This window comes from Heterodontus francisci, chromosome 12 (genome assembly GCF_036365525.1).
Source record: "Heterodontus francisci isolate sHetFra1 chromosome 12, sHetFra1.hap1, whole genome shotgun sequence".
NCBI lineage: Eukaryota > Metazoa > Chordata > Chondrichthyes > Heterodontiformes > Heterodontidae > Heterodontus > Heterodontus francisci.
Genome location: NC_090382.1, coordinates 74,316,433 through 74,341,385, shown reverse-complemented (window position 1 = coordinate 74,341,385; position 24,953 = coordinate 74,316,433). Strand labels below are relative to the sequence as shown.

Sequence of the window (24,953 nt, the reverse complement as noted above, 5' to 3'; positions counted from 1 at the left end):
CGTCAAGAATTGGGACACGGCCAGTTCTGGAGCACTGGTCTTCAGGACTATTGCTGGAATGTTGTCAGGGCCCAGAGTTTTTGCAGTACCCAGCCATTTCGTGATATCACACGAAGTGAATCGGATTGGCTGAAGACCAGCATCTGTGATGCTGGGGACCTCAGGAGGAGGCTGAGATGGATCATCCACTCGGTACTTCTGGCTGAAGATGGTTGCAAATGCTTCAGTCTTGTCTTTTGCTGTGCTCACCTATCATTGAGGATGGGAATATTTGTGGAGCCTCCTCCTCCTGTTAGTTGTTTAATTGCCCACCACCATACACGACTGGCTGTGGCAAGACTGCAGAGCTCAGATCTGATCCGTTGGTGGTGGGATCGCTTAGCCCTGTCTATTGCATGCTGCCTCCACTGTTTAGCATGCAAGTAGTGTTGTAGCTTCACCAGGTTGACACCTCATTTTTAGGTATGCCTGGTGCCTGCTCCTGGCATGCCCTCCTGCACTCTTCATTGAACCAGGGTGATCCCCCAGCTTCATGGTAATGATAGAGTGGGGGATATGCCAGGCCATGTGGTTACAGATTGTGGTGAAACACAATTCTGCTGCTGCTGATGGCCCTCAGCACCTCATGGATGCACAGTTTTGAGTCACTAGATCTGTTCAAAACCCAGTTCCGATGAAGGGTCACTGACCTGAAACGTTAACTCTGCTTCTCTCTCCACAGATGCTGCCAGAACTGCTGAGTATTTCCAGCATTTCTTGTTTTTATTTCATATTTCCAGCATCTGCAGTATTTTGCTTTTATATTATCTGTTCAAATCTATCTCATTTAGGACACTGGCAGTGCCACACAACAGGATGGAGGGTATCCTCAATGTGAAGACGGGACTTTGTCTCCACAAGGACTATGCGGTGGTCACTTCCACCAATACTGTCATAGGCAGATGTATCTGCAACAGGTAGATTGGTGAGGACAAGGTCAAGTAGGTTGTTCCCTCTTTTTGTCTCCCTCATCACCTGCCAGTCCAGCAGCTATGTCCTTTAGGACTCGGCGAGCTCAGCAGTAGTGGTGGTACTGAGCCAGTCTTGTTGATAGATATTGAAGTCCCCCCCTACAGTACATTCTTCACCCTTGACACCCTCAGAACTTCTTCCAAGTGGTGCTCAACATGGAGGAATACTGATTCGTCAGCTGAGGGGGCAATAGGTGGTAATCAGCAGAAGGTTTCCGTGCCCATATTGGACCTGATGCCACGAGACTTCATGGGGTCTGGAGTCAATGTTGAGGACTCCCAGGGCAACTCCCTCCCGACTGTATACCACTATTCCGCCACTTCTGGTAGATCTGTCCTGTCGGTGGGACAGGATATAACCAGGGATGATGATTGGGGTGTCTGTGACACTGTCTGCAAGGTATGATTCCGTGAGTATGACTATGTCAGATTGTTGCTCGACTGTTGTCCCCTCTGTGGGACAGCTCCCCCAATTTTGGCACAAGCCCCCACATGTTAGGAAGGAGGATTCTGCAGGGCTGGGTGTGTCATCGTCGTTTCTGGTGCCCAGGTCCAATGCTGGGTGGTCCATCCGGTTTCATTCCTTTTAGACTTTTCTCTAGCGGTTTGGTAAAACTAAATGGCCATTTCAGAGGGCAGTTAAGAGTCAAGCACATTGCTGTGGGTCTGGAGTCACATGTAGGCCAGACCAGGTAAGGACAGCAGATTTCCTTCCCTAAAGCACATTAGTGAACCAGATGGGTTTTTACAACAATCGACAATAGTTTCATGGTCACCATTACCAAGATTAGCTGTTTTTTTTCAAACTCGAGATTTATTAATTTCATTTAAATTCCACCAGCTGCCATGGTGGGATTTGAATCAATGTCCCCAAAGCATTGGACTGGGCCTCTGGATTGCTAGTTCAGTAACATTACCCCCTGTGGAGGTGGAGGGAGTGAATGTTGAAGGTGGTGGGCGGGGTGCCAATCAAGCAGGCTGCTTTGTCTTGGATTGTGTCGAGCTTCTTCAGTGCTGTTGGAGCCGCACTCCTCCAGGCAGGTGGAGACAGGAGTCACACTCCTGACTTGTGCCTTGTAGATGGTGGACAGACTTTGGGGAAACAGGAGGTGGGTTAGTCGCTGCAGAATTCTCAGTCTCTGACTTGCTCTTGTTGCCACAGTATTTGTAGCTGCTCCAGTTCAGTTTCTGGTCAATGGTAACCCCAGGATGCTGAGAGTGGGGAATTCAGCGATGGTAATGTCACTGAACATCAAGGAGATTGTCGATGCTTGGCACTTGTGTGGCACGAATATTACTTGTCACTCATCAGCCCAAGCCTAAATGTTGTCCAGGTCTTGCTGCATACGGGCACAGACTGCTTCAGTATCTGAGGGGTTGCGAATGGTAATGACCATCATACGATCAGCGAACATCCCCACTTCTGACCTTATGATGAAGGGAAAGTCCTTGATGAAGCACCTGAAGATGGTTGGGCTTAGGACACGACCCTGAGGAGCTCCTGCAGTGATGTCCTGGTGCTGAGATGATTGACCTCCAACAAGCACAAACATCTTCCTTTGTGCCAGGTATGATTCCAACCAGTGAAGAGTTTTCCCCCTCGATTCCCACTTACTTCAATTTGGCTTCAATTGCAAATCAAAAAATTCTACTTTATTGATACTTTCAAGGCAGGTAGAACACATGCACAAGAAAACAGAAAAACTGTGGTATCCTGCAATACAGGTACAGAAGTTCACTACCTCCAGGAAAATGATGCATTTTCTAGAATACCCTTGGGCATCAACAAAAACTTTGCAAGGATTAGTGTATCTAGGGATACTAGAAAGAGGAAAGCAGTAAAGAAACATTTCACGGTAACATGCAAATCAGCAGCTTGGTTACATCCACATTAATTTCCCCTTTTTTCTTGATATTTTCTTACAGTCCTTGCACATGCTACTGCCTCCCAAATCTGTGCCCATCTTTCCCAGAACTCCATAATTGAATCCCTCATCAGGTCTCAGCCTCTGCCAACAGCATTGAAATGGCTCTTATCAAAGTCACAAATGACATCCTATGTAACTGCAAAAAAGGTAAGCTATCCATCCTTGTCCTCCTCAACCTGTTTGCAGCCTTTTGCATTGATGACAACACGATCCTCCTCCATTGCCTGCTCACTGTTGTCCAGCTGGATGGGACTGCACTCACCTGGTTCCATTCTTATCTATCTAATCATAGCCAGAGTATCACCAGCAATGGTTTCTCTTCTTGCTTTTGCACCATTCCCTCAGGAGTCCCCCAAGAATCTATTCTTGGTCCCCTCCTCTTTCTCAGCGACATGCTACCGCTTGGCAACATCATCCGAAAATACGTCAGTTTCCACATATATAATGCCGACACCCAGCTTTACGTCACCACCATCTCTCTCAACCTGTCCATTGACTGTAAATTGAGACTGCTTGTCTGATATGCTATACTGCATGAGCGGAAATTTCCAATTAAATATTGGGAAGAACAGAGCCATTGTCTTTGGTTCCCTCCTCAAACTCCACTCCATAGCCGCCAACTCCATCCCTTACCTAGCAAATGTTTGAGAGTGAACCAGACTTTTCGCAATCTTGGTGTCATATTTGACCCCGAGATGCGCTTCCAACCACATATTCGCACCATCACTAACACTGCCTATTTCCACCTCCGTTACATCACCCAACTCTACCTCTGCTTCACCTCATTTGTTGCTGAAACCCTCATTCATGCCTTTCTTAACTCTCAACTTTACTATTCCAAAGCACACCTGGCGAGCCTCTCACTTTCTACTTTTCATAAACATGATGTCATATAAACTCTGCTGCCCATGTCCCCAAGTCATACCAAGTCCTGTTCATCCATTACCCCTGTACTTGCTGACCCACACTGCCTCCCGGTTAAGCAACCCTTTGATTTCAAATTCTCATTTCCGTTTTCAAATCCCTCCACGGCCTCTCCTCACCCTAACTCTGCAATCTCTTCCAGTCCTACAAACCTCCAAGATATCTGCACTCCTCTGGTTCTGGCCTCTTGAGCATGCCTGATTTTAATCGCTCCACCATCGGTGGCCATGCCTTCAGCTGCCTGAGCCCAAGTTCTGGAATTTCATCCCTAAACCCCTCTGCCTCTCTACCTCACTTTCCTCCTTTAATATTCCCCTGAAAACCTATCTCTTTGACCAAGTTTGTGGTCATCTATCCTAATACCTCCTTATGTGGCTTAGTGTCATAATTCGTTTTATAATGCTATTGTGAAACACCTTGGGAGATTTTATGAAAAAGGTACTACATGAATACAAGTTGTTGTTACAGTGGCATACTTGAGATTGGAGCTCATTACTAAGTTACAGTACTCTAGGTCTTCAAAGTGTTCATACTGCAATTTCCAAATTCAGACATCTGAAATTACTGAGGTAGCAACTGAGTAGTCTGACAGATAGCTTGCTTCTGATAACGACGTAGGGTGTTTACAAAATAAAACAGAAACTCATGCTGAGATGTGGCAGATGAAAAATGTCTTTATATTACTTACAAATGGAATAGTCAGAAGGTTATGAGACTACTAACCATCTAGTTACTTGCAACACTTACAACACTTACATAGGCAGATTGTAGTCAGGATGAAATGGTTAAACTATGTCAAAGCATTTGTAGCATTTTCCTTCTTTTTTGCATGGTTAAGACTCCTTTATAGTTTTTTTAAAGAATAGTAATATGCAGAATACAGGAGTCTGACGCACAGAAAAATGAACAATGGTCTACTGTAAAGCTATTACGTAACCACAGCTTATGCATGTTTAATTAGATCACAAGTACCACAGATTGGATAATATGCACATGGCAATGGCTGAAATAGCTGCAGCATACAGTGAATTTGTTGTTCTCCCCTTTTACCAATACAAATCACTCTGAAATAAGCAAGCTGTGCAAGATTAGTGTTGTGTAATTTCATTAAAGGTGCAATTGTAAATCAATAAATGGGTTTTCACTCTTTCCCCCTCACCAAAGGGATGCAATTCATTTTATAAATAACATCTGTTATTTACAACAACGTGCAAGGAACCTGTACTATGCATTATTCTCCTTTCACCTTTTGCGGAATCTAGCTGATAAAGTTGCATAACTTGACCACACAGCCCTGGGAAGAAGCAACAAATAATCATTTTACACATTAGCAGCAGGGCTTAATACAAACAAATTAAGCTTATAGTCCGTCATTACATTTGGCTCACTTCAGATCATGTGAGTAACAGCAGATGTTTCCTTCTGCTGGCAGAGATATCAGATTTTCCAAAATGGTCTAGTGGAGTGCTGATGGCTTATGCTTACCTAAATCACAGAATGCCAAAAAAGTATGCCTTCAAATAATAGTTAATTATAGTTATTTTTCTAATGTCTAGAAATACACCTTCTTCAAATCTCTTCAGCTGGGAATATAGATGAATGTGATAAAGATCCATCCTCATATCCAGTACTGATGCAGCAGTTAACAAATCTAATGGTTTTCCTCAGTGTTCTACTAGAATGCAACTGATGAAACTTTCAAATGGAATTAGCAGATTCCAGTCAGACTTACTGGCTGGTACATCAAAGATCATCAACCTGAAACATGTCCTCTATTCTCTTTCCACAAATGCTGCTTGACCTACTGAGTATTTCCAGCATTTTGTGTTTTTATTTTTGAATTCCCTCTTCATTGTTCAATGGTGCTATCCTCTGTATCCTTTTTACTATTATTATTTTTATAAAAATCCTTATGTCCTTGTACATCATCTGCTAGTCTTATTTCCGTGATTCTTTCCAGCCCGATATTACTCAAGTTTTCTTTATTATTATTAGCTCTAGTTTCATCATGTCTCATTTTTAAGTTTGTTTAGTTTTAATCAATTTATTTACACAATGCCATCCTTTGATGAATATAAATAGTTTCTACTTTAACCATCTTAAATTTGAAGAAATTTTTCCACGACTGATTCATCAGTCTTGTTTGCTAACCTTTCTGCCCAGTTAATTTGGCCTTGATCTCTCCTTCCATCTCTGAATTTTACCTTTTTTCAGACAAGCATTCTTTTCTTCGTAAAAGTAAAAAAGGATAAGGAAGAATCAAAGAAGATATGTTGTAGTCACAATTGCCTAGTTATTCCCCTACTCATCAGTTATTTGTTCCACTGCGTTTCCCAGAACTAAATCAAGCAATACTTCTTCGCTTGTTGAACTCAAAATATACTGATTTGGAAACAGTCTTGATTGAATGCATTCTAAAATGCCTCCCCCACTCTTACTGGTATTATTTTTAGTCTTGTTTATATTGGAATCGTTAAAATCACCCAATAGTATTGCTCTGTTCATCTCCCATGTATCCGAACCGTACAAATTTCTCCCACTATCTCATCTTCACTGCTGGCCTGTATTGCACATCAAGAATTGTGACATTTCCTTTATGATTTTATTTTAATGAACATCTTTAGGACTGCGATAGAAATTTTATTAATACCATTAATCGACCCCTTTTCCTCACACTACTGATGCTGAAAATTTTATAACTAGAAATTTTAAGTTCTTAGTCATGTCTAAGCCCAAACCACATCGGTTATAGATACCATCTCATATTCTCAGTTATAAATGCTCCAAATCTGTTTTCAGAACACTATAAAATCTCTGATTACTTCTACACTTCTTTGGCAACCACTTGTTCCATGATGCCACACTTTTGCTCATGGTTCCCATCTTTTCAGTTGCTGTCACTGGCACAGACCTTGAGCATGGAGTACCTATTCTTATACTGTTGTGTGTTTTGACCCTGATGGATCATCACTTACTGTCCTTCCTTACTTACTTTCTTTATCTTCGGGTGCATTCCTAAAATATTTCAAGCTCAAAAAACATGAGCGCAAGCACAAACAGTCAGAGACTTCATACATGTGTGCTCATCCTGGACACAAAGCATCCAGTACCGCTTATGCCACGCAGGTACCACGTATCACAGAGATCAACTGTTCCCCTATACTAGACTATTTTCCTGTAAAAGTTCAACAAAATCAAACATGACTGAGTTAGTGATATAATCTTTTGAATATCATTTTCAGCCAAATTTAAGGCTGAATGCCCACTGAGGACTTAAGCCTTGCTGTGGCTATATGATACGCTTAAACGCTTTCACACTTGGTCTCTCCCTGCTTAAAAACTAATCTTTTACCAATAAACTCAAAAGCCCAACAGCAGCAGAAAAAACTCCCCAAAATAGCTACTCACACTGTAACTAATTAGTTGAACAAAACCAACCCACAGGTAAGGTACCAAATAAAAGCGACCAACAGTTCCAATAGTTACTAGTGGTAAACAACACCAATTAAGAAAATTAAAACCAAATTACCATGACAGATAAATTAAAATTTCGATATTTATGCCTGAATTACTCCTGTTCTGGAGTCCATACTCTCCTGGTCTTTCATGCTCCACTGGTCTCACTGTTCAAGGCTCTTTCCCTTTTATTTAATGCTGGATGAAAGTTTAACAGAGTGTTTGGGAGTGAGAGGCACTGTAACTGTCTTTTTCCTCTTTCAAATTTCTCTCCTCTTTCACATCATCTTTCATGTCATGGGTAATACACTGGGTGAGAGGGCAGGAAGGTCATCTACAGGGTTTCTGACCATGCTCATCTGGTGATTTTTTTAATCGTTTCTGCTATTTCGCCTCAAGGTCTGCTTCTGACAGTACACTGGAGATAGCAGACTTTCCGTCTTTGAAAACTGTATGAGAAAATCTGCACTTATGATCTGTTTGGACACTGCAGCATCAGCAGATAATATAAATATCACAAGACTTTAAAATGTGGCACGGGAATGAAATAAAGTACATGAAAAACAGAAGCAGAAAAAAAGTATTTGGGGACAAATTTGCGTCTCAGAGTTTAGAAGAATGAGAGGCGATCTCATTGAAACATACAAGCCTGTGAAGGGGCTGGATAGGGGCGACACAGATTGCTTCTGCTGGTCAGGAATCTAAAACACGGCACAGTCTCAGGATAAGGGGCCGATCATTTAGGACTGAGATGAGGAGAAACTACTTCACTCAAAGGGTTGTGAATGTTTGGAATTCTCTACTCCAGAGGGCTGTAGATGCTCCATTGTTGAATACATTTAAGGCTGGGATAGACAGATTTTTGGTCCCTCAGGGAATCAAGGGATATGGCAAGCGGCAGGAAAATGGAGTTGAAGCCTAAGATCAGACATGATAATACTGAATGATGGAGGGTGCTCGATGGGTCATATGGTCGACTCTTGCTCCTATTTCATGTGTGTTGTATTGGCCGCAAATTAGACTCACTGCCCGATCTTCAGTTCCATTGAAGTCAACAGCACTGAATATCATGCAATGCATTTAATAGGCACTTGGAGTGCTACCACCTGTTTTGCTCTACTGGATTTTCTACCCCAATGAGTTGGAGAGGTTTTTTTCCCCTTCTTGTAGCATACAGGGGTACTCTCCAAAATATTTTTAAAATAGGTGATTTTCAGACTTTTAATGGGTGCTGCTGCAAAGTCTGAATCATCAATGGATTTTTTAAAACAATACATGTCTGGTATATACAGAAATATGCATAGTAAAGGATATATTGCTTACTCCATAGAAGAGACATTCTTATTGCTCTATAGATCAACAGAGGTGACTACAGGAGAGGGGCAAATATGCAAACGGCTGCTGTACTTACAGAGAATTGGGTCGGTCCAGTTTCACGTCAGGCATCTCAGCATCACAAGAGCCCAGGCTATGCACACTTTGTCGATGGGTTTTAGAATTGGGTGAAGCATTCACAGTAGGGACGAACACAGACTCTGCATTGCAGTTGGTAACACTGTTCTGCTTCTCTGCCAAGATAAATGCATTTTTGTTTAAATTTGATATATCTGCGTAAATGATAAAATATTGCACATTTGCTAACAATTGCTCTCACAAAACATTATAAATGCAGTTTTACTTCTAAAAAGCTTAGCCCGACTAGTTTCACCTTAACAATGGATCTTTAAATAGAAATTCCATCCTTTCAATATTATAAACATTCAACTCAGCCTAAGTACTTCCCTTATAATGTCAAATGTGTTCAAAAAACAGGAACTGGACTGAAATTACCTAAATGTTACTAGTTGAACATGCAACTACCTTCAAAGATAACGGTCGTCATCCCTCCCAGCAGGACTGTTCTTAAACATGCAAAACAATTACCCACTCTGCAACACAGAATGGAGATTTTCTGGTGGTCCTTACTTCAAACCCAAGATTAGATTAGATTAGATTAGATTAGAGATACAGCACTGAAACAGGCCCTTCGGCCCACCGAGTCTGTGCCGAACATCAACCACCCATTTATTCTAATCCTACACTAATCCCATATTCCTACCAAACATCCCCACCTATATTTCCTATATTTCCCTACCACCTACCTACACTAGTGACAATTTATAATGGCCAATTTACCTATCAACCTGCAAGTCTTTTGGCTTGTGGGAGGAAACCGGAGCACCCGGAGAAAACCCACGCAGACACAGGGAGAACTTGCAAACTCCACACAGGCAGTACCCGGAATCGAACCCGGGTCCCTGGAGCTGTGAGGCTGCGGTGCTAACCACTGCGCCACTGTGCCGATCAAGAAATACAAGTTCATTGTTTGGTCATTTCCCCCAAGAAATATCAGACTTTTATTCATTCCTATTTTGCTAGATTTGTATCCGAGGCTGATATGCAATATATATTCAAACAAATTCTAAAATAATATAAACCTGAAAATGAAATGGAGACTCAGACAAGATTTCACACATTCCCCTAGCGATTTTGACCTTATTCAAGAAAAAGTGTAGAGAAAAAAATAAACTAGGTGCAGTTGCAAAAGAAGAAAGAAAAAATGATTGAGTCATTGCCATTTCTTGGCAGCCGAATAAAGAGTACTTTTGGCAGATGCCTGAAAATTAGCCATCAGCTGGCATTTTTGCCCTAGATAACCTGAGGAAATGTAAGGAAAAAAAAATCAAAAATAACTCTAGCAACAGTAAAGCCAAACTGAAATTTTCCATTCAGCATTGACACAATAACGTCAATTTTAACAGATAGGCAACGCTGGCACATGAAAAAGGCTCACGAACAGTGGCAACTCAAGAGCTGTGCTGAATATGCAACAGGAGCTCCTCCTGCAATTTCTACAGCCTAATAGGATACAAAAAAAACTTGCCCAGAGAATTAGACTTGTAGTATACTTGAGTGGGGAGTGTAAAATCTGACAAGATAGCAGTTCTTAAGTGACTGCAATTGGTCATTAAAGGGAAATTGCTGACGGTAGGGTTCTCTGGGAAGCCAGGGAGGAGATTGAAGAGCCTTTGTCCTTGATCTTTATGTCGTCATTGTCGACAGGAATAGTGCCGGAAGACTGGAGGATAGCAAATGTTGTCCCCTTGTTCAAGAAGGGGAGTAGAGACAGCCCTGGTAATTATAGACCTCTGACTCTTACTTCGGTTGTGGGTAAAATGTTGGAAAAGGTTATAAGAGACAGGATTTATAATCATCTTGAAAAGAATAAGTTCATTAGCGATAGTCAGCACGGTTTTGTGAAGGGTAGGTCGTGCCTCACAAACCTTATTGAGTTTTTTGAGAAGGTGACCAAACAGGTGGATGAGGGTAAAGCCGTGTATGTGGTGTATATGGATTTCAGTAAGGCGTTTGATAAGGTTCCCCACAGTAGGCTATTGCAGAAAATACGGAAGTATGGGATTGAAGGTGATTTAGTGCTTTGGATCAGAAATTGGCTAGCTGAAAGAAGACAGAGGGTGGTGGTTGATGGCAAATGTTCATCCTGGAGTTTAGTTACTAGTGGTGTACCGCAAGGATCTGTTTTGGGGCCACTGCTGTTTGTCATTTTTATAAATGACCTGGATGAGGGTGTAGAAGGGTGGGTTAGTAAATTTGCGGATGACACAAAGGTCGGTGGAGTTGTGGATAGTGCCGAAGGATGTTGTAGGTTACAGAGGGACATAGATAGGCTGCAGAGCTGGGCTGAGAGATGGCAAATGGAGTTTAATGCGGAAAAGTGTGAGGTGATTCACTTTGGAAGGAGTAACAGGAATGCAGAGTACTGGGCTAATGGGAAGATTCTTGGTAGTGTAGATGAGCAGAGAGATCTTGGTGTCCAGGTACATAAATCCCTGAAAGTTGCCACCCAGGTTAATAGGGCTGTTAAAAAGGCATATGGTGTGTTAGCTTTTATTAGTGGGGGGATCGAGTTTCGGAGCCACGAGGTCATGCTGCAGCTGTACAAAACTCTGGTGCGGCCGCACCTGGAGTATTGCGTGCAGTTCTGGTCACCGCATTATAGGAAGGATGTGGAAGCTTTGGAAAGGGTGCAGAGGAGATTTACTAGGATGTTGCCTGGTATGGAGGGAAGGTCTTACGAGGAAAGGCTGAAGGACTTGAGGTTGTTTTTGTTAGAGAGAAGGAGGAGGAGAGGTGACTTAATAGAGACATATAAGATAATCAGAGGGTTAGATAGGGTGGATAGTGAGAGTCTTTTTCCTCGGATGGTGATGGCAAACACGAGGGGACATAGCTTTAAGTTGAGGGGTGATAGATATAGGACAGATGTCAGAGGTAGTTTCTTTGCTCAGAGAGTAGTAAGGGCGTGGAACGCCCTGCCTGCAACAGTAGTAGACTCGCCAACTTTAAGGGCATTTAAGTGGTCATTGGATAGACATATGGATGAAAATGGAATAGTTTAGGTCAGATGGTTACACAGGTCGGCACAACATCGAGGGCCGAAGGGCCTGTACTGCGCTGTATTGTTCTATGTTCTAAAACACATGTAACAATGCTCCCTTTGCTCCTGCGGAGTTGCACTAAAGGTAGATGGTCCTATTTGCAGCTGACAACACTTCAGTAATAACAGTGGTGCCAGTTGAATGGTCAGAAGTCACCAACCAAGTCAATGCAGTTATCCAGATCTGCTGAACCTAGCTGAAAACAGGGAAGATATTCCTGGTGTCAAGAGAAGGACAACGTCAAACTTGTTCCTCACTTCTGCAGACATCTCTCGTGGGACTCAGAGCATGGCATAAAACAAAGTTTGCAAACTACTGCAATTTTTGAGAGGTGTTATTTTAAGTATCTTACTACTTATACCACGTTGTACACACACTTCCATTGTGCCAAAGCTGGAAGATAGGGTACAGAGAACAGATGCTTAGGCTTCCAGCCAAAGGCTTTCTAATGCTATTTAGAGGTTTCTGAGCAGAATCACCAGCCATGGATACAGCGGTTAGTCTCACTCCCAAAGAATGACTTTCCAAATTTATCTTCTGCTTATAAAACTGTGGCTAGTGTGGGCTGCTGCATTATGAAGGAATCACAGGTACTTCCAGGTTAAAAATGATTGATATGAATAATGATGTCTCTGTGATCAGATACCACCTAAAATGAACTGATGTGGACCCCTGCTATATATAGGCTCTGAGGTTGGAATGAGGAGCCCTGATGCCTATATGTGAGACCTTGCACTCGAGGGAACAGTGCCACTTTATGAAAGCTCTGCCCCAGCTGATAGTTAGTTCCACAGGAAAAGCACTGAAGTTACCACTCTTTGAAAACACAGAATTTACCATTTGCTTGATATAGGTGTGCACTACAAACTGCCTCACGTGGAGGTTTCTGGTAGCATGAAAACTTCACGCTATGGTAACCTCAACTTCTACAGGAAGAGCTATGCCTGTTCTAGATGCTGTCTGTGGGTCACGATGCAACAGATGGTGCAAACTCTGTGATGACCTTTCTTGTGAAGCAAAGTGACAAGGATAAGCTTCCTCTAACATATCTAGTTATGTATGGAAGGGTCTATAAAAATGGGTCCTGGGGTAGTGGTGGGTGCTGATAAAATGTCTCAGGTATCATTGCACATTCATTGTTACTCCCTCATGAGCTCACCTTCATCTAAATCATGCTGCAAAATCAGAACCCACAAATGAATTCCCATCTGCCTTGCTTTATGTGGTGCAATTTAAATGTTAGCAGCAACCATGAGTATTGAAGGAAAGTTTTGCCAAACTATCTGTTTTTCTCTCTCTGCTTGTCTGTCCTCTTTACCACAAGTGTCCTTTTTCTCTCTCTTTATATCTGTCTCTCTGTCCATGTCAGTCCCTTGGTTTCTCTCCCTCCATGTGCTGGAATGCATTGCCCGAAAGGGTAATGGAAGTAAATTCAACTGTAACTTTCAAAAGAGAATGGATATATTCTTGAAAAGAATACATTTGCAAGGCAATGGACAAAGAGCGGGGAGTGGAACTAGTTGAATAGCTCTTTTAAACAGCCAGCACAGACACGATGGGCCAAATAGCATCCTTCTGTGCTGTAAAATTCTGCTGGAAGCTGCAGTTGTAATGACACCTAAACAGCCAGCACTCACTGTCATTACTGTGTAATACTGACAGCAACTTCTGGCGTTCGTGTATGCACAGTTCAATGTGGAAATCTGGAAGTTGTTGCCAGTGACACTCTGCTCCTCCTCAGGGTGAGCAGTTGTAGTCTTTGCAGTTGCAATAAGCACAGGATCAGTGACTTGACATGAATTTCAACTTTTTTATGTATTATGCTTGCTGTAAAAACCATTGAAAAAGTTAAGCCGTGTTGAATGAGATGCAACCGAGTTTTTAATTGCATGATTAAGTCATTTTAAGTCATGATTACTAAACCACCACTCTGGCCCTGAACAAACAAATTTACAAGTCTGGAGTGTCATTCCTTTCATTTCATGATTAAAAGCTCCATAGATTTTTAATTTTTAAAAAATGCTTATGATATTTCAGCCTCTACCTTAATCCCATGAGTACAGCTAATCTTTACTTTGCTCTCTGCAAAATGATTAATAAGTGAATAATCAGTGCTGTTTACTTCCTGGTTTGGTATTTGAGAAAATTCTTCAATGCCATTGACTGCTCAGCCTGCTTGACATCAGACATTGTAGAGAAAATTGACAACACAGACCCTGCTAGATATTCCTTGAGGTTAGCTGACAGTACCATCCCACCACAACTGATCACAAAATCCAGGTCTGTGCTTCTACCCAGCAGAATCAGCTACTGCATGGAGCAAAATGAAACAAAAATCCATTCCATCCCCCAAAAAAACTTTTACTAGAATTAAATCAGTTATCTCTTTTGAAAAAGCCTACTTAAACAGTCCAGGGTCCAGGGATCTCATATGCTCATTTTATATGGGCAGGGTACACACTGTGGATGCAGCTTCAGTTACACAATTCAGCACGGGTCCAATTCAATTGCTTTATAAAGTCCTATACCTGCTGGCAGCCTGGCCTCCTCTGCTAAACCAATCAGGTGGCAGTAAATCATCTACTGGCTGAACCTTGCAAAAGTAGACTGTGGCAATGTAGTAATAATGAAGGACAACTATGCATTCTGGGAACGCCTGAAATAATTCAGTTGCAAGCAATTTTTAAACAGGCGCCCTGTCAGCAGAAAACTGTGAAGAAAACTGACAGTTAAAGGGAAACTTAAAACTTTATTAAGCTGTGAGAAATATAAATTACCTGAATAAATGATTCCACAAGATACAAGACAGATCATCTGCCCGCTAGCCAGAGCAGTCTATATTTCAAGCAGAATTGGTAATTTACCAAATAAAGAGAATTTTTTAATCCCTAAAAGGTGTTTTTATTTTTGCAATTATTAAAACAACTTCCGTATTCAGTGGATATAACAAAATTCAGTGTCAGAGGCAAAGTGGTAGTTGATGTCCATCAGCTCAATTCCACACAAAGGGCTGAATTTTCGCTGCAGGGGTGGGAAATAGAAGTCAGGACCATTGCCAGGTCACAAATCCATTCCGAGAGAAACTGAAAAGAGTCCCGAGTTTCACAGGGGCGACACCTTAATTGATGTGGAGACAGATTCAGTGGCTAATTAGCGGCCGCGGTGGTGGGTCAACTGAAGAGTGGGCTGAATTTAAACTCACCATGGCAGCCATTATTGAGCTGTCGTTTGAGTGGTGAGAGAACAGTGAAGAAAGACAGAGAAGCTTGGGTTGCATTTCTCATGTCAATGATGTTGCAGGAAAGCCGGTGGCCTGGATCCCAGGGCAGGGCAGCCCCTCGTCTCTCAGACGCCTATCTAGAGGTTGTGCTGGAGGCTTTGAGGGAGAGGAAGGAGGCCCTCTTCCCTGAGACACAGAGCAAACAGGCCTGGGTAGAAATCACTGGCACTGTGAGCAGCAGAAACGCCATGAGGAGGAGCTAGATCTAGTGCAGGAAAAGGTTCATATGCTGTGGCAAGGTGAGTGATACCCCTAACCCTCAGAACAGATCTCTGATTATTCACACTCCAGCTGACAACAGCAAGGAGTCTCAGGGAATATGCTGCTCCTGAACATGGGGGGGGGGGGGTGTGTGCCCGGGGTAATTACTGACCCCTCGGAATGGCTCAGAGCCATAGTGCTGCTGAGGACCTGCTAGCATCTAATGCAGCTTCTAATGAATTGGAGCAGATGCCATTGGCCATATAGAACAGCAGTGGCTTATTATGCTCTCTTTTGGCCTTGCAGGAGAAATGGGCACATAATGCTGGACAGAGGCCCATGACAGGTGGAGGGGTACCCTTCCTGCAGATCATCACAGCAATGGAGGAGCAGGTAATGGAAATAGGCAGAATTGTGGACCAGGAGGAAGTCAGCCCTGGTGAAAGAGGCACTTATGGTGGAGGTGTGATTGCAGAGGGAAAAATGCTCCAAGAGGTGCACTGCACTCCAACCAGTCCGAAAGCATGCAGAACACTGAGTTGCATTGCGAAGCTTCAGCGCTGCAGATCTCTTCTTGTGTCTCCTACAGCTGCAGACATGCAACCCATGAGACCTTCTCCCTCTGCAGCCCCAGATGACCAAGGAACCGAAGTACCACTATCACACCTTACAAGCACAGCATCCACCAGCGCAGATATACTCAACTTGGTCGGTCCTCACTCGCCATTTAGATAGGGTGGCACTGGGTGAGGAGCATGGCACTAGTGTGCAGGAGGAGATGTCAGAGGCCAAACACAGCTGTTGTCTGTTCCCTTCAGAGGACCAAGGCCAGACATAGCCCTGCTCAGCTGGGCACAGATGCAGGGACTCAGCAATCACAGGAATGGAGGCTCTACCTAGACCAGGAACAGATGTGTGCCCACTTGTCAGAATTCCCTGAGGCAGTGTAGGGTCATGGGCAGAGAATGAAAATGTCCATCCAGCTAATGTACGCCACAATGGCTCAGGACTGACAGAGCTTGAGCTCCTCAATTGCTAATCACATGGGCAGCTGTATGCAGCAGCACCTGGACAGCATGCAGGAACTGTGCACTGACGTCCACAGGATGCATGCCACACTCTGTAGACTGGACCGGTCAGTGGCGCTGGTGGTGCAGAGATGGTTGGAGTGGGTGCCAGTTTCACCCCAGCCGTGCTCCCCTCCAAACAACCAGAACACCAGCCGAGGGCTGAGGATGTCATCGAGGAGAATCTTGGGACATTAACACTAGTGGAGACGAACCTCAACGGGAAAACATTGAAACAATAAGGCCCGAGAGAGATTGGAATTCTTAAGACTTGGAGCTCATTCAAGGGCAAAAGAGATACACTGGGACAGTTATGAGATAGTCTCTCCAAAAGTGTGAAAACTTGGAGTTTCTTTTGGATACATCAAACAAGCATCTGAGCTAAACAATGCAGGGCCCAAGTGGGTCTGTCTCCCTCTCTCGCAGTAATACTAAGTTTCGAACCTTGCCTACGGGCTGCAAAAACTTCCAAGTCTATCATTGCTGCAGACAGAGACTCCAGGGAGAAAGATATCTACATCGCTGTCTCCACGAAAACTCTGAATCAGGTGGCCAACTCTACCAGCCAGAAACTTCAGGACCACAAATTCAGCCAGAAGACAACTGAATTACCAGACTCCACAAACTTTACTTGTTCTGGACACTAATCTACTCTTCTTCACTCTGTAACCTATTTGTGTGTGTGTGTGCATGAGAAAGCTGGAGTGCAGTTTATTATTTTTACTTAGATTTGGTTTTGATTTCAAGCACAATAATCTAACCTCTCTCTAGTTTAAACGCAAGAAAACTTGTCCAATTGGTTCTTTTATGATCATAGGACCTAAAAGGGTTAAACACTCCCCTGAATTTTCCCTGTAACCCTGCAATTTTTTTCTCCTCAGATAATTATTAATTCCCTTTTGAAAGCCACGATTGAATCTGCCTCCACCACACTCTCAAGCAGTGCATTCCAGGTCTGAACAATTCATTGCATTAAAAAGTTTTTCATGTCACCTCTGGTTTTTTTGCCAATCACCTTATATCAGTGTCTTCTGGTTCTAGACCCTTCTGCCAATGGGAATAGTTTCTCCATATTGTCATGCTTGATCCCCACCTGCTAAGAATGAGGTATATTCATTTCACCATATGGACATTAAATTTCAACTGTTGAAGTGAAGAAAGGATTTGTTTAAAAAAATCACCAGGTCCTTGGCTGGAAACACATTTTTTTCAAACTAACAGCCAGTGCTTGGAAGGACAAAGGGGCTATTCCCTGCTCCAATTTAACCCACAATGGACTTTGAGCACCAGGTATTGTGTGTAAGAGACATTCCAGGGTCGGCTAAGACAAGAGAATCCACTAACAGACGCAGTCAGACCAGCTAGTTACATGACTAACCTGCTTGGCAACCTGGGGTTTCTTTGAACTGTACAAACAGTTTGAACTCAGAGTGTCTGTTTGCTCCTGGACTGAAAAGACCTCTCCTGGCTGGCTCGCCACAGCCTCTCCTGTCTGCTCCCATCTCTTTCTCATGGAACTCCAAATCCACTGAAGACACATGAACCCCAAGAGAGAAAAGTCTCCTACAGTGAACAAGGTTTAAGAAGAATACTGGGCCCCAGTGCAAAGCAAGATCTACCGGGAATCAAGGACTCTACAGTGAGCTCGATGAACCGTAACAAAAACCCTCTTCAGAGATTGCCTCAAACTTTTCCACTTTATTTCTTCTGCTCTTTTCTGTCTCTATCTGCATGTGTGTATGTATGCTGGCGTGGGCACGTCATGTATCCGTAGGCGTTAACCGAATTAGAGTTTAATAAATTTCAAACTTTCTTCTTTTAACTTAAAAAAACCTGTTTGTGCTGGTTTCTTTGCCTTATAATTAGAAAGCAGTGAACAAGGATTCACCAAGGAGCTAAAAACACGGTGTGTTTAAAATAAAACCCTGTTACGGTAAGACCAGGTGAAAGCTGAGAGGGAACCCTAGACACCTTTCTCACCTGGTCGTAACAGTACCTAATATGTCCATTCCCCTCATGATTTTGAGCACCAGTCAACCTTCTCTTCTCTAAGGAGAACGGCCCCAGTCTCTCATCCCCAGAACCATTCCCGTGAATCTTCACTGCACCCTCCCCAAAGCCTTCACATCCTTCCTGAAGTGCGGTGCCCAGAATTAGACGCAATACTCCAGTTGAGGCCAAATCAGTGTTTTATAAAGATTCACCATAACTTCCTTGTTTTTGTACTCTATGCCTCTATTTATAAAGCCCAGGATCCCACATGCCTTATGAACCACTTTCTCAACCTGACCTGCCACCTTCAATGATTTCTGCACATATACCCCCAGATCCAAAGTCCCTCTGCTCCTGCACTCCCTTTAAAATTGTACCCTTTATTTTATATTGCCTTCCTTGTTCCTCTGACCAAAATGTATCACTTCACACTTCTCTGCATTAAATTTCATCTGCCATGTGTCTGCCCATTCCACCAGCCCATCTATGACCATTTGAAATCTTTCACTATCCTCCTCACAGTTCCCAATTCTTCAAAGTTTTGTGTCATCTGCAAATTTTGAAATTGTATCCTGCACACCCAAGTCCACATCATTAATACCGATCAAGAAAAGCAGTGGTCCTAATACCAACCCCTGGGGAACCTCACTTCCTCCAGTCTGAAAAAAAACTGTTTACCAATACTTTGCTTCCCGTCACTCAGCCAACTTCGTATCCATGTTGCCAGTGTCCCTTTTATTCCATGGACTTGAACTTTGCTGACAAGCCTCAATGCATATAAAATAATGGCCAATAAGGTAAATCTTTACTTAAAAATAAGGCAGAATAATATGAGGCATAAGTATAATGAAAAATAAATTTGTAATAAATTATGCAAAACATTAGGATTCCTTGAATAATCTGGCAGACCATGCAGTACAGATGCAAAGTTAAGTAGCATTCAAAACAGTTGAATTCGACTCTGGGGGAATTTGAATGCTAGAAGAATTAACTTAGGTAGGTCAAATCACCTTCCATCATCCTTAGCTTTTCTTGGGTCTCTTGTTGCACGATATTTTTCTCCTCCCTCTTAAAGGATCAAATTGAGATGGGGTAGAGTTCCAAAGACATTGGCAACTCTCAGGCGTATAAAGAAGTAGCCATTCTTTGTGTGTGAGCCAAAACAGTGAGTTTTCATCATGATATTTAACCCCAGGAGACACCAGATCTGGGTCTGGGACTTATCTTCACCTAACGTTTACAATGAGTTCCTTTGCAAGTTTCCCCGTCACTTCAGAATCATGTGGCGACATGGAGGAGGTGAATGAGAGCACAGACAACATTGTTTAAAAGTTCACTTTTAGAATTGTTGATTAAAGGAGTATAACATGTTTTGCTACACATACTGCATATTGACCTGCACAGGTCATTTGGGACAAAAATAGTGCCTTTTTAAAAAAAAAAGTGCTGATTATTGTTTTGTTTCACAGCAATTAGTTAAACTACTAGTTAAACACATATGCCCCCAAGGATTCCTTTGTGGGATTGGCAACTGCACTCCTGATTAAGTGTATAATTGTACTTTTGGCTTCTAATAGGGAAATAAACATCTAGAACATATTAAATCAGTTACTATTCATTCCCAAAACACTGTACAGAATATATATATTTAATAACTTTGGAGGGAACCTAGTTCAACTTGTATAGGGATACCGTACTTTTCTAAAATTTGCAAACGATAAGACCTAGCAGGAGTTTTATCTTAAAGATTTGAATTTAAGCTTATCTTAGGAGTGGCACTCTCAATAGTAGGTCAGATGGTCATGGTTTCAAGCCATCTCCAGGATCTGAGCATGTCATCTAGGCTGACACTCCACTGCACTACTGATGGGACGATGTATTGTTAGCAGCAGTTTTTTTCTCTGTTAAGATGCCTACAAAACAAGTAACTACACTTCAAAAAGTATTAACTTGGCTGTGAGAATGTGAAAGGCACTATACTAATGCAACTTCTTTCTTCAAGGAGAGAAAGGACCAACTCAATCCTGCAAGGAAGATTAATCCCTTGAAAGTTTTGAGGTTTTCAATTGGAGACTAAGCTTTTGAATGTTCCAGAAACTGGTGACTTTAACTACATATACTCACAGTTAAGACTGTCAGGTGCTAAACTGATTGTACAAGGAATCAACTGTAATCAACCCTAATTAAGACATAAGTATCACATGACTTGTGTGAAAAAAACACAATCATGAAATAAGGATCACCAGTAACAGGAAAGTGATTCTGCAAAGAGAAAGGGCTACTTTGTGCTTATTCTAAACTTTAGTCTGTTCAAACAATTAAATGAAAAAAATATTGGATTGGATAATGTCTTCATTCCATGAGTATTAACTTACAAACATGTTTACTCTTTTAAAAGATTTGCTAAAATTCTTTGAAAATACGTTGCAAATCTTCAAAATATTTTGAAGTATAATAAACAGAACCATGACATATGTAGCAGTATTTATTAAATGACTAGCAGCTACCCATGCTATTGCTCAGCATCAAGTTATAGGATGTGCTTCTTTACACAAGGTCAATTACAGTATGGCACATAAAATGTATTACAGACTACTCAATTCAAATTCTAATAATTCTAACTTTTAGCGCAAAATGTTTGAATTATCAGGAGCAGATGGTATTCTGTCAAATTGGAATGCTTTCCCTTTTGAGGTCAAATTGCTCTAACAGGCATGCTCTGTGATCATTTTAAGGACAATTCCTCACAGGCACGCCCTGAAGTCAACTACAAGGTAACTGTTTCTCTATAGATTGGCAGCTGGCAGTAAATCCTTAGATCCTCCTGAAGGTCAGAAATCAGCAGGAAAGGACTGTTTTCTCACTCTTTGAGCTATGCATCTGTAACAAAGTGCAACATCTGAAGTGTGATGAATTCAAATACCTGGGGAGCAGGAAAGTTAAAACTTTTTTAAAAAATTGATTTTCGGTTTGAATCTTTTTAAAGGAATATATATTCATAAAGATCTTTTGGGATAATGGGGGGGGGGGGAGAGATGGAAATCTAATATTTCACTAGGTTAAAGGCCTGCAGCAAGACTTTAAATTCAGATGCACTTTATTAGCCTTGTATATAAGAAGCAGAGAAATTTATGCAGGAAAATGATGGTTGGCAGAATTTGAAGGACCCAGGCCACCAAAAATCTGAGACAGTGATATCGAAATGCTTGTGGTAGGCATCTCACAATCTTCTGCAAACAATTTCTTGTAATTCAGTATTAATTGTTAAACATGAGTTGTGAAGTAGCAGTTATGGAACTGTATTAGAAGAAAAACTTGAACGGTAACAGTGATCAAACATATTTTCTCACCAGGATCAACTAGGATATTTTTAAACTCAGCAAATGTCATGAAAGAAATTCATGGCTTCTTAACTCTAATATAGCCGCTATACATGCTGCTTTATTTCATTATGTAGCTGCTCTAAAATGCCAGTTATAAACAGAGATGAGTTATGAAAGTTAAATTAATAAACTATGTGAACAAGTGATAGTTTGTGTATGTGGAAACTGGCAGATATTGTAAATGGTTGTAGAGTATAGACAAGAAAAAAGTATAACAGGGTATATTATGGATAAGATAAAATACTGGTAAGTTATCAGTTTACAGCACAGATTGCAGTTACTTACCATTTTCATTTGAAGTTGTCTGAAACAACATTAAAGGCCTCTGGCTACATAAGGGAGGCTTACACTCAAAGCTCTTCTTCTGTGCAGAATTCAGCAATAGATTTGATTGAACTGTGGCAGTTTCTGGTACCATCTGGAAAATCTGCGAATGGTATAAGAAGAAACCTTCACATATTCTGAATTTCAATATTAGCCAAAAGCAGAATACTACTCCTGGAATTAGCACTTAGAAGAGCTTATCTCCGACAATGTTTGCCCCTTCCCCTAATGGCACTTGGCTTCACAGCTGCCAGGCACCTCACCCAAGCAGTCATCCATCTTGTATAAGCCTGGACAGCAAGCATCAGTATGCTTTTCAATAGCAGGGCATTTCACTGACAAGCCCATCCTGTCTTTATCCAATGTTGTGTACACACACACACACACACACACACACATTTCCAACAGGATTCACTGTACGGAAATCAGGACTAAGAACCCTGTTAGATTTCTCCTTCTTTAACTCAAGGTCACAGAGACTGAGCCCACTTCTGCTCCCCTCCCCCTCCCCCACCCACCGCACCCAACTAGCCTTCTTAGTAATCAGTAAAATTGTAGAACAGATGTTTGTAGATGTATGCCATAGGTTATTGCTGTTCTAGCTGTAATCAAACTTTCCACAATATTATTCAATGTATTTTTTAAAAATTATGGAATTAATTGTGCTCCATTTTCCAGAATTTACTTCACACAGTAGTTCAAATGGGTAAAACATACCAATTTGCATACAATCTCAATGTAAACTGTAAAATATGTATCTGAAAAAGTTGAATAATAATAGTGTAAACCCTATTCAAATCCTTAACGTGTTTATGCTCAATTTTTATTTCCTGTAATTGCCGAGGATTTTTGATCTGGTTTTTCATCTCTCCCATGGGCTATATAACACGCATAATGCATCACAACTGTATGGTACAGGCTAGATGGACCTGCTGGAATTGATTGATTTTTTTGATGTTTGTAATAGCATCAAAGGAAAAGAGAGTCTTCATTGCAGAAAATGTTTTATTGGTATACAGCTACAGAAATAACATCCTATTAAGTCAAAAGCATTAAGAAAAATTCAGAATCTGAATAACCAGAGATAGCTCGTTGTCCTCCTATGCGACCATACGAATTAGGAGTAGAAGTAGGCCATTCAGCCCATCGAGCCTGCTCTGCCATTTAATATCATGGCTGATCTGTTTCTGTCTCAAATTCTACACTTCCATCTACACCCCCCCGATAATCTTTGATTCCCTTGCCTAACAAGAATCTATCTACCTCCGCCCTAAAAATATTCAATGACCCCGCCTCCACCACCTTCTGAGGCAGAGAATTCCAAAGTCGTACAACCCTCAGAGAAACATTTCTCCTCGTCTCTGTCCTAAAAAGGCGACCCCTAATTTTCAAACAGTGCCCCCCTAGTCCTGGACTCACCCACAAGAGGAAACATCCCTCCACATTCACCCCGTCAAGACCCCGTTCAGGATCTTATATCCTTCAATCGAGTATACTTCTAAACTCCAGTGAAAACAAACCCAGTCTGTCCAACCTTTCCTCATAAGACAACCCGCTCATTCCAGGTATCAATCTAGTAAATCTCCTCTGAACCGCCTCCAATGTATTCGCATCCTTCCTTAAATAAGGAGACCAAAACTGCACAGTATTCGAGATGTGGTCTTACCAATGCCTTGTATAACTGAAGCATAACATCCTTACTTTTATTTTCAATTCCTCTCATAATAAAGGACAGCATGCCATTAGCCTTCTTTATTACTTGCTGTAACTGCATAATAATCTTTTGTGACTTATGCACTAGAACACCTAGATCCCTCTGCACCCCAGAATTCTGCAGTCATTCTCCATTTAAGAAATACTCTGCTTTTTTACACTTCCTGCCAAAGTGAACTTCACATTTTCCCACATTATACTCCATCCGCCAGATTTCTGCCCACTCACTCAACCTATCTATAATCTGTCTGCAACCTCATGTCCTCTTCACAACCTACTTTCCTACCTATCGTTGGCGTCCTCTGCAAATTTAGCTACCACGCCATTGCTCCCCTCATCAAAGTCATTGATATAAATTGTAAAAAGTTGAGGCTCCAGCACAGACCCATGCGGGACTCCACTCGTCACATCCTGCCAATCAGAAAAGGAACCATTTATGCATACATTCTGTTTTCTGCCAGCCAGCCAATCTTCTATCCACGCTAATATGTTACCCCCCTACCATGAGCTCCTACTTTGCGCAATAACCTTTTATGTGGCACCCTGCCAAATGCCTTCTGGAAATCCAAGTACAGTACGTCAATGGGCTCCCCTTTATTCACAGTGCATGTTACTCCTTCAAAGATCTCCAATAAATTGGTGAAACATGATTTCCCTTTCACAAAACCATGCTGACTATTCCCGATTACCTTGAGCTTTTCTAAGTGTCCAACTATAGCATCCTTAATAATCGATTCCAACACCTTCCCCATGACAGACGTCAAGCTAACTGGCCTATAGTTACCTATTTTCTGCCTCCCCCCCCCCCCCACCTTCTTGAATAGAGAGGTTATATTTGCTACTTTCCAGTCTGAGGAAACCTTTCCAGAAACTAGCAAATTTTGAAAAATTAACAGCAACTACCTCATTAGCCACCTCTTTTAAGACCCTAGGATGAAGGCCATCAGAACCTGGGGACTGGTCAGCCCGCAGCTCCATTAGTTTGGCCAGTACTGACTGCTTCCCTGATGATTGTAATTTCACCAAGTTCTTCTCTTCGTTCCACTTCCTGATTTACAGCTTTTGCTGAAAGGTTTTTTGTATCCTCTATAGTGAAGACAGAAGCAAAATATTTGTTCATTTCATCTGCCATTAACTCCCCATTCTCACTCTCTAGAGGACCAACACTCACTTTAC

The 24,953-nt window shown here is 41.9% G+C and overlaps 1 protein-coding gene across 13 annotated transcripts in view; it reads right to left on the bottom strand.

Annotated features, from left to right (window-relative positions):
- Positions 1-24,953, bottom strand: part of LOC137375927 (rho GTPase-activating protein 26-like) — a 225,176-nt gene that overhangs the window by 31,912 nt on the left and 168,311 nt on the right. For 8 of the 13 annotated variants that reach the window (XM_068043640.1, XM_068043639.1, XM_068043635.1 and 5 more), the window contains 3 exons: positions 22,026-22,167; positions 8,730-8,886; positions 5,109-5,156 (listed from right to left, as the gene is read on the bottom strand). In XM_068043640.1, coding sequence (XP_067899741.1) covers positions 5,109-5,156; positions 8,730-8,886; positions 22,026-22,167 — 347 coding nt within the window. The remainder of the gene's footprint in view (positions 1-5,108; positions 5,157-8,729; positions 8,887-22,025; positions 22,168-24,953) is intronic. The other 5 variants (XM_068043644.1, XM_068043645.1, XM_068043637.1 and 2 more) reach the window with 1 other exon arrangement.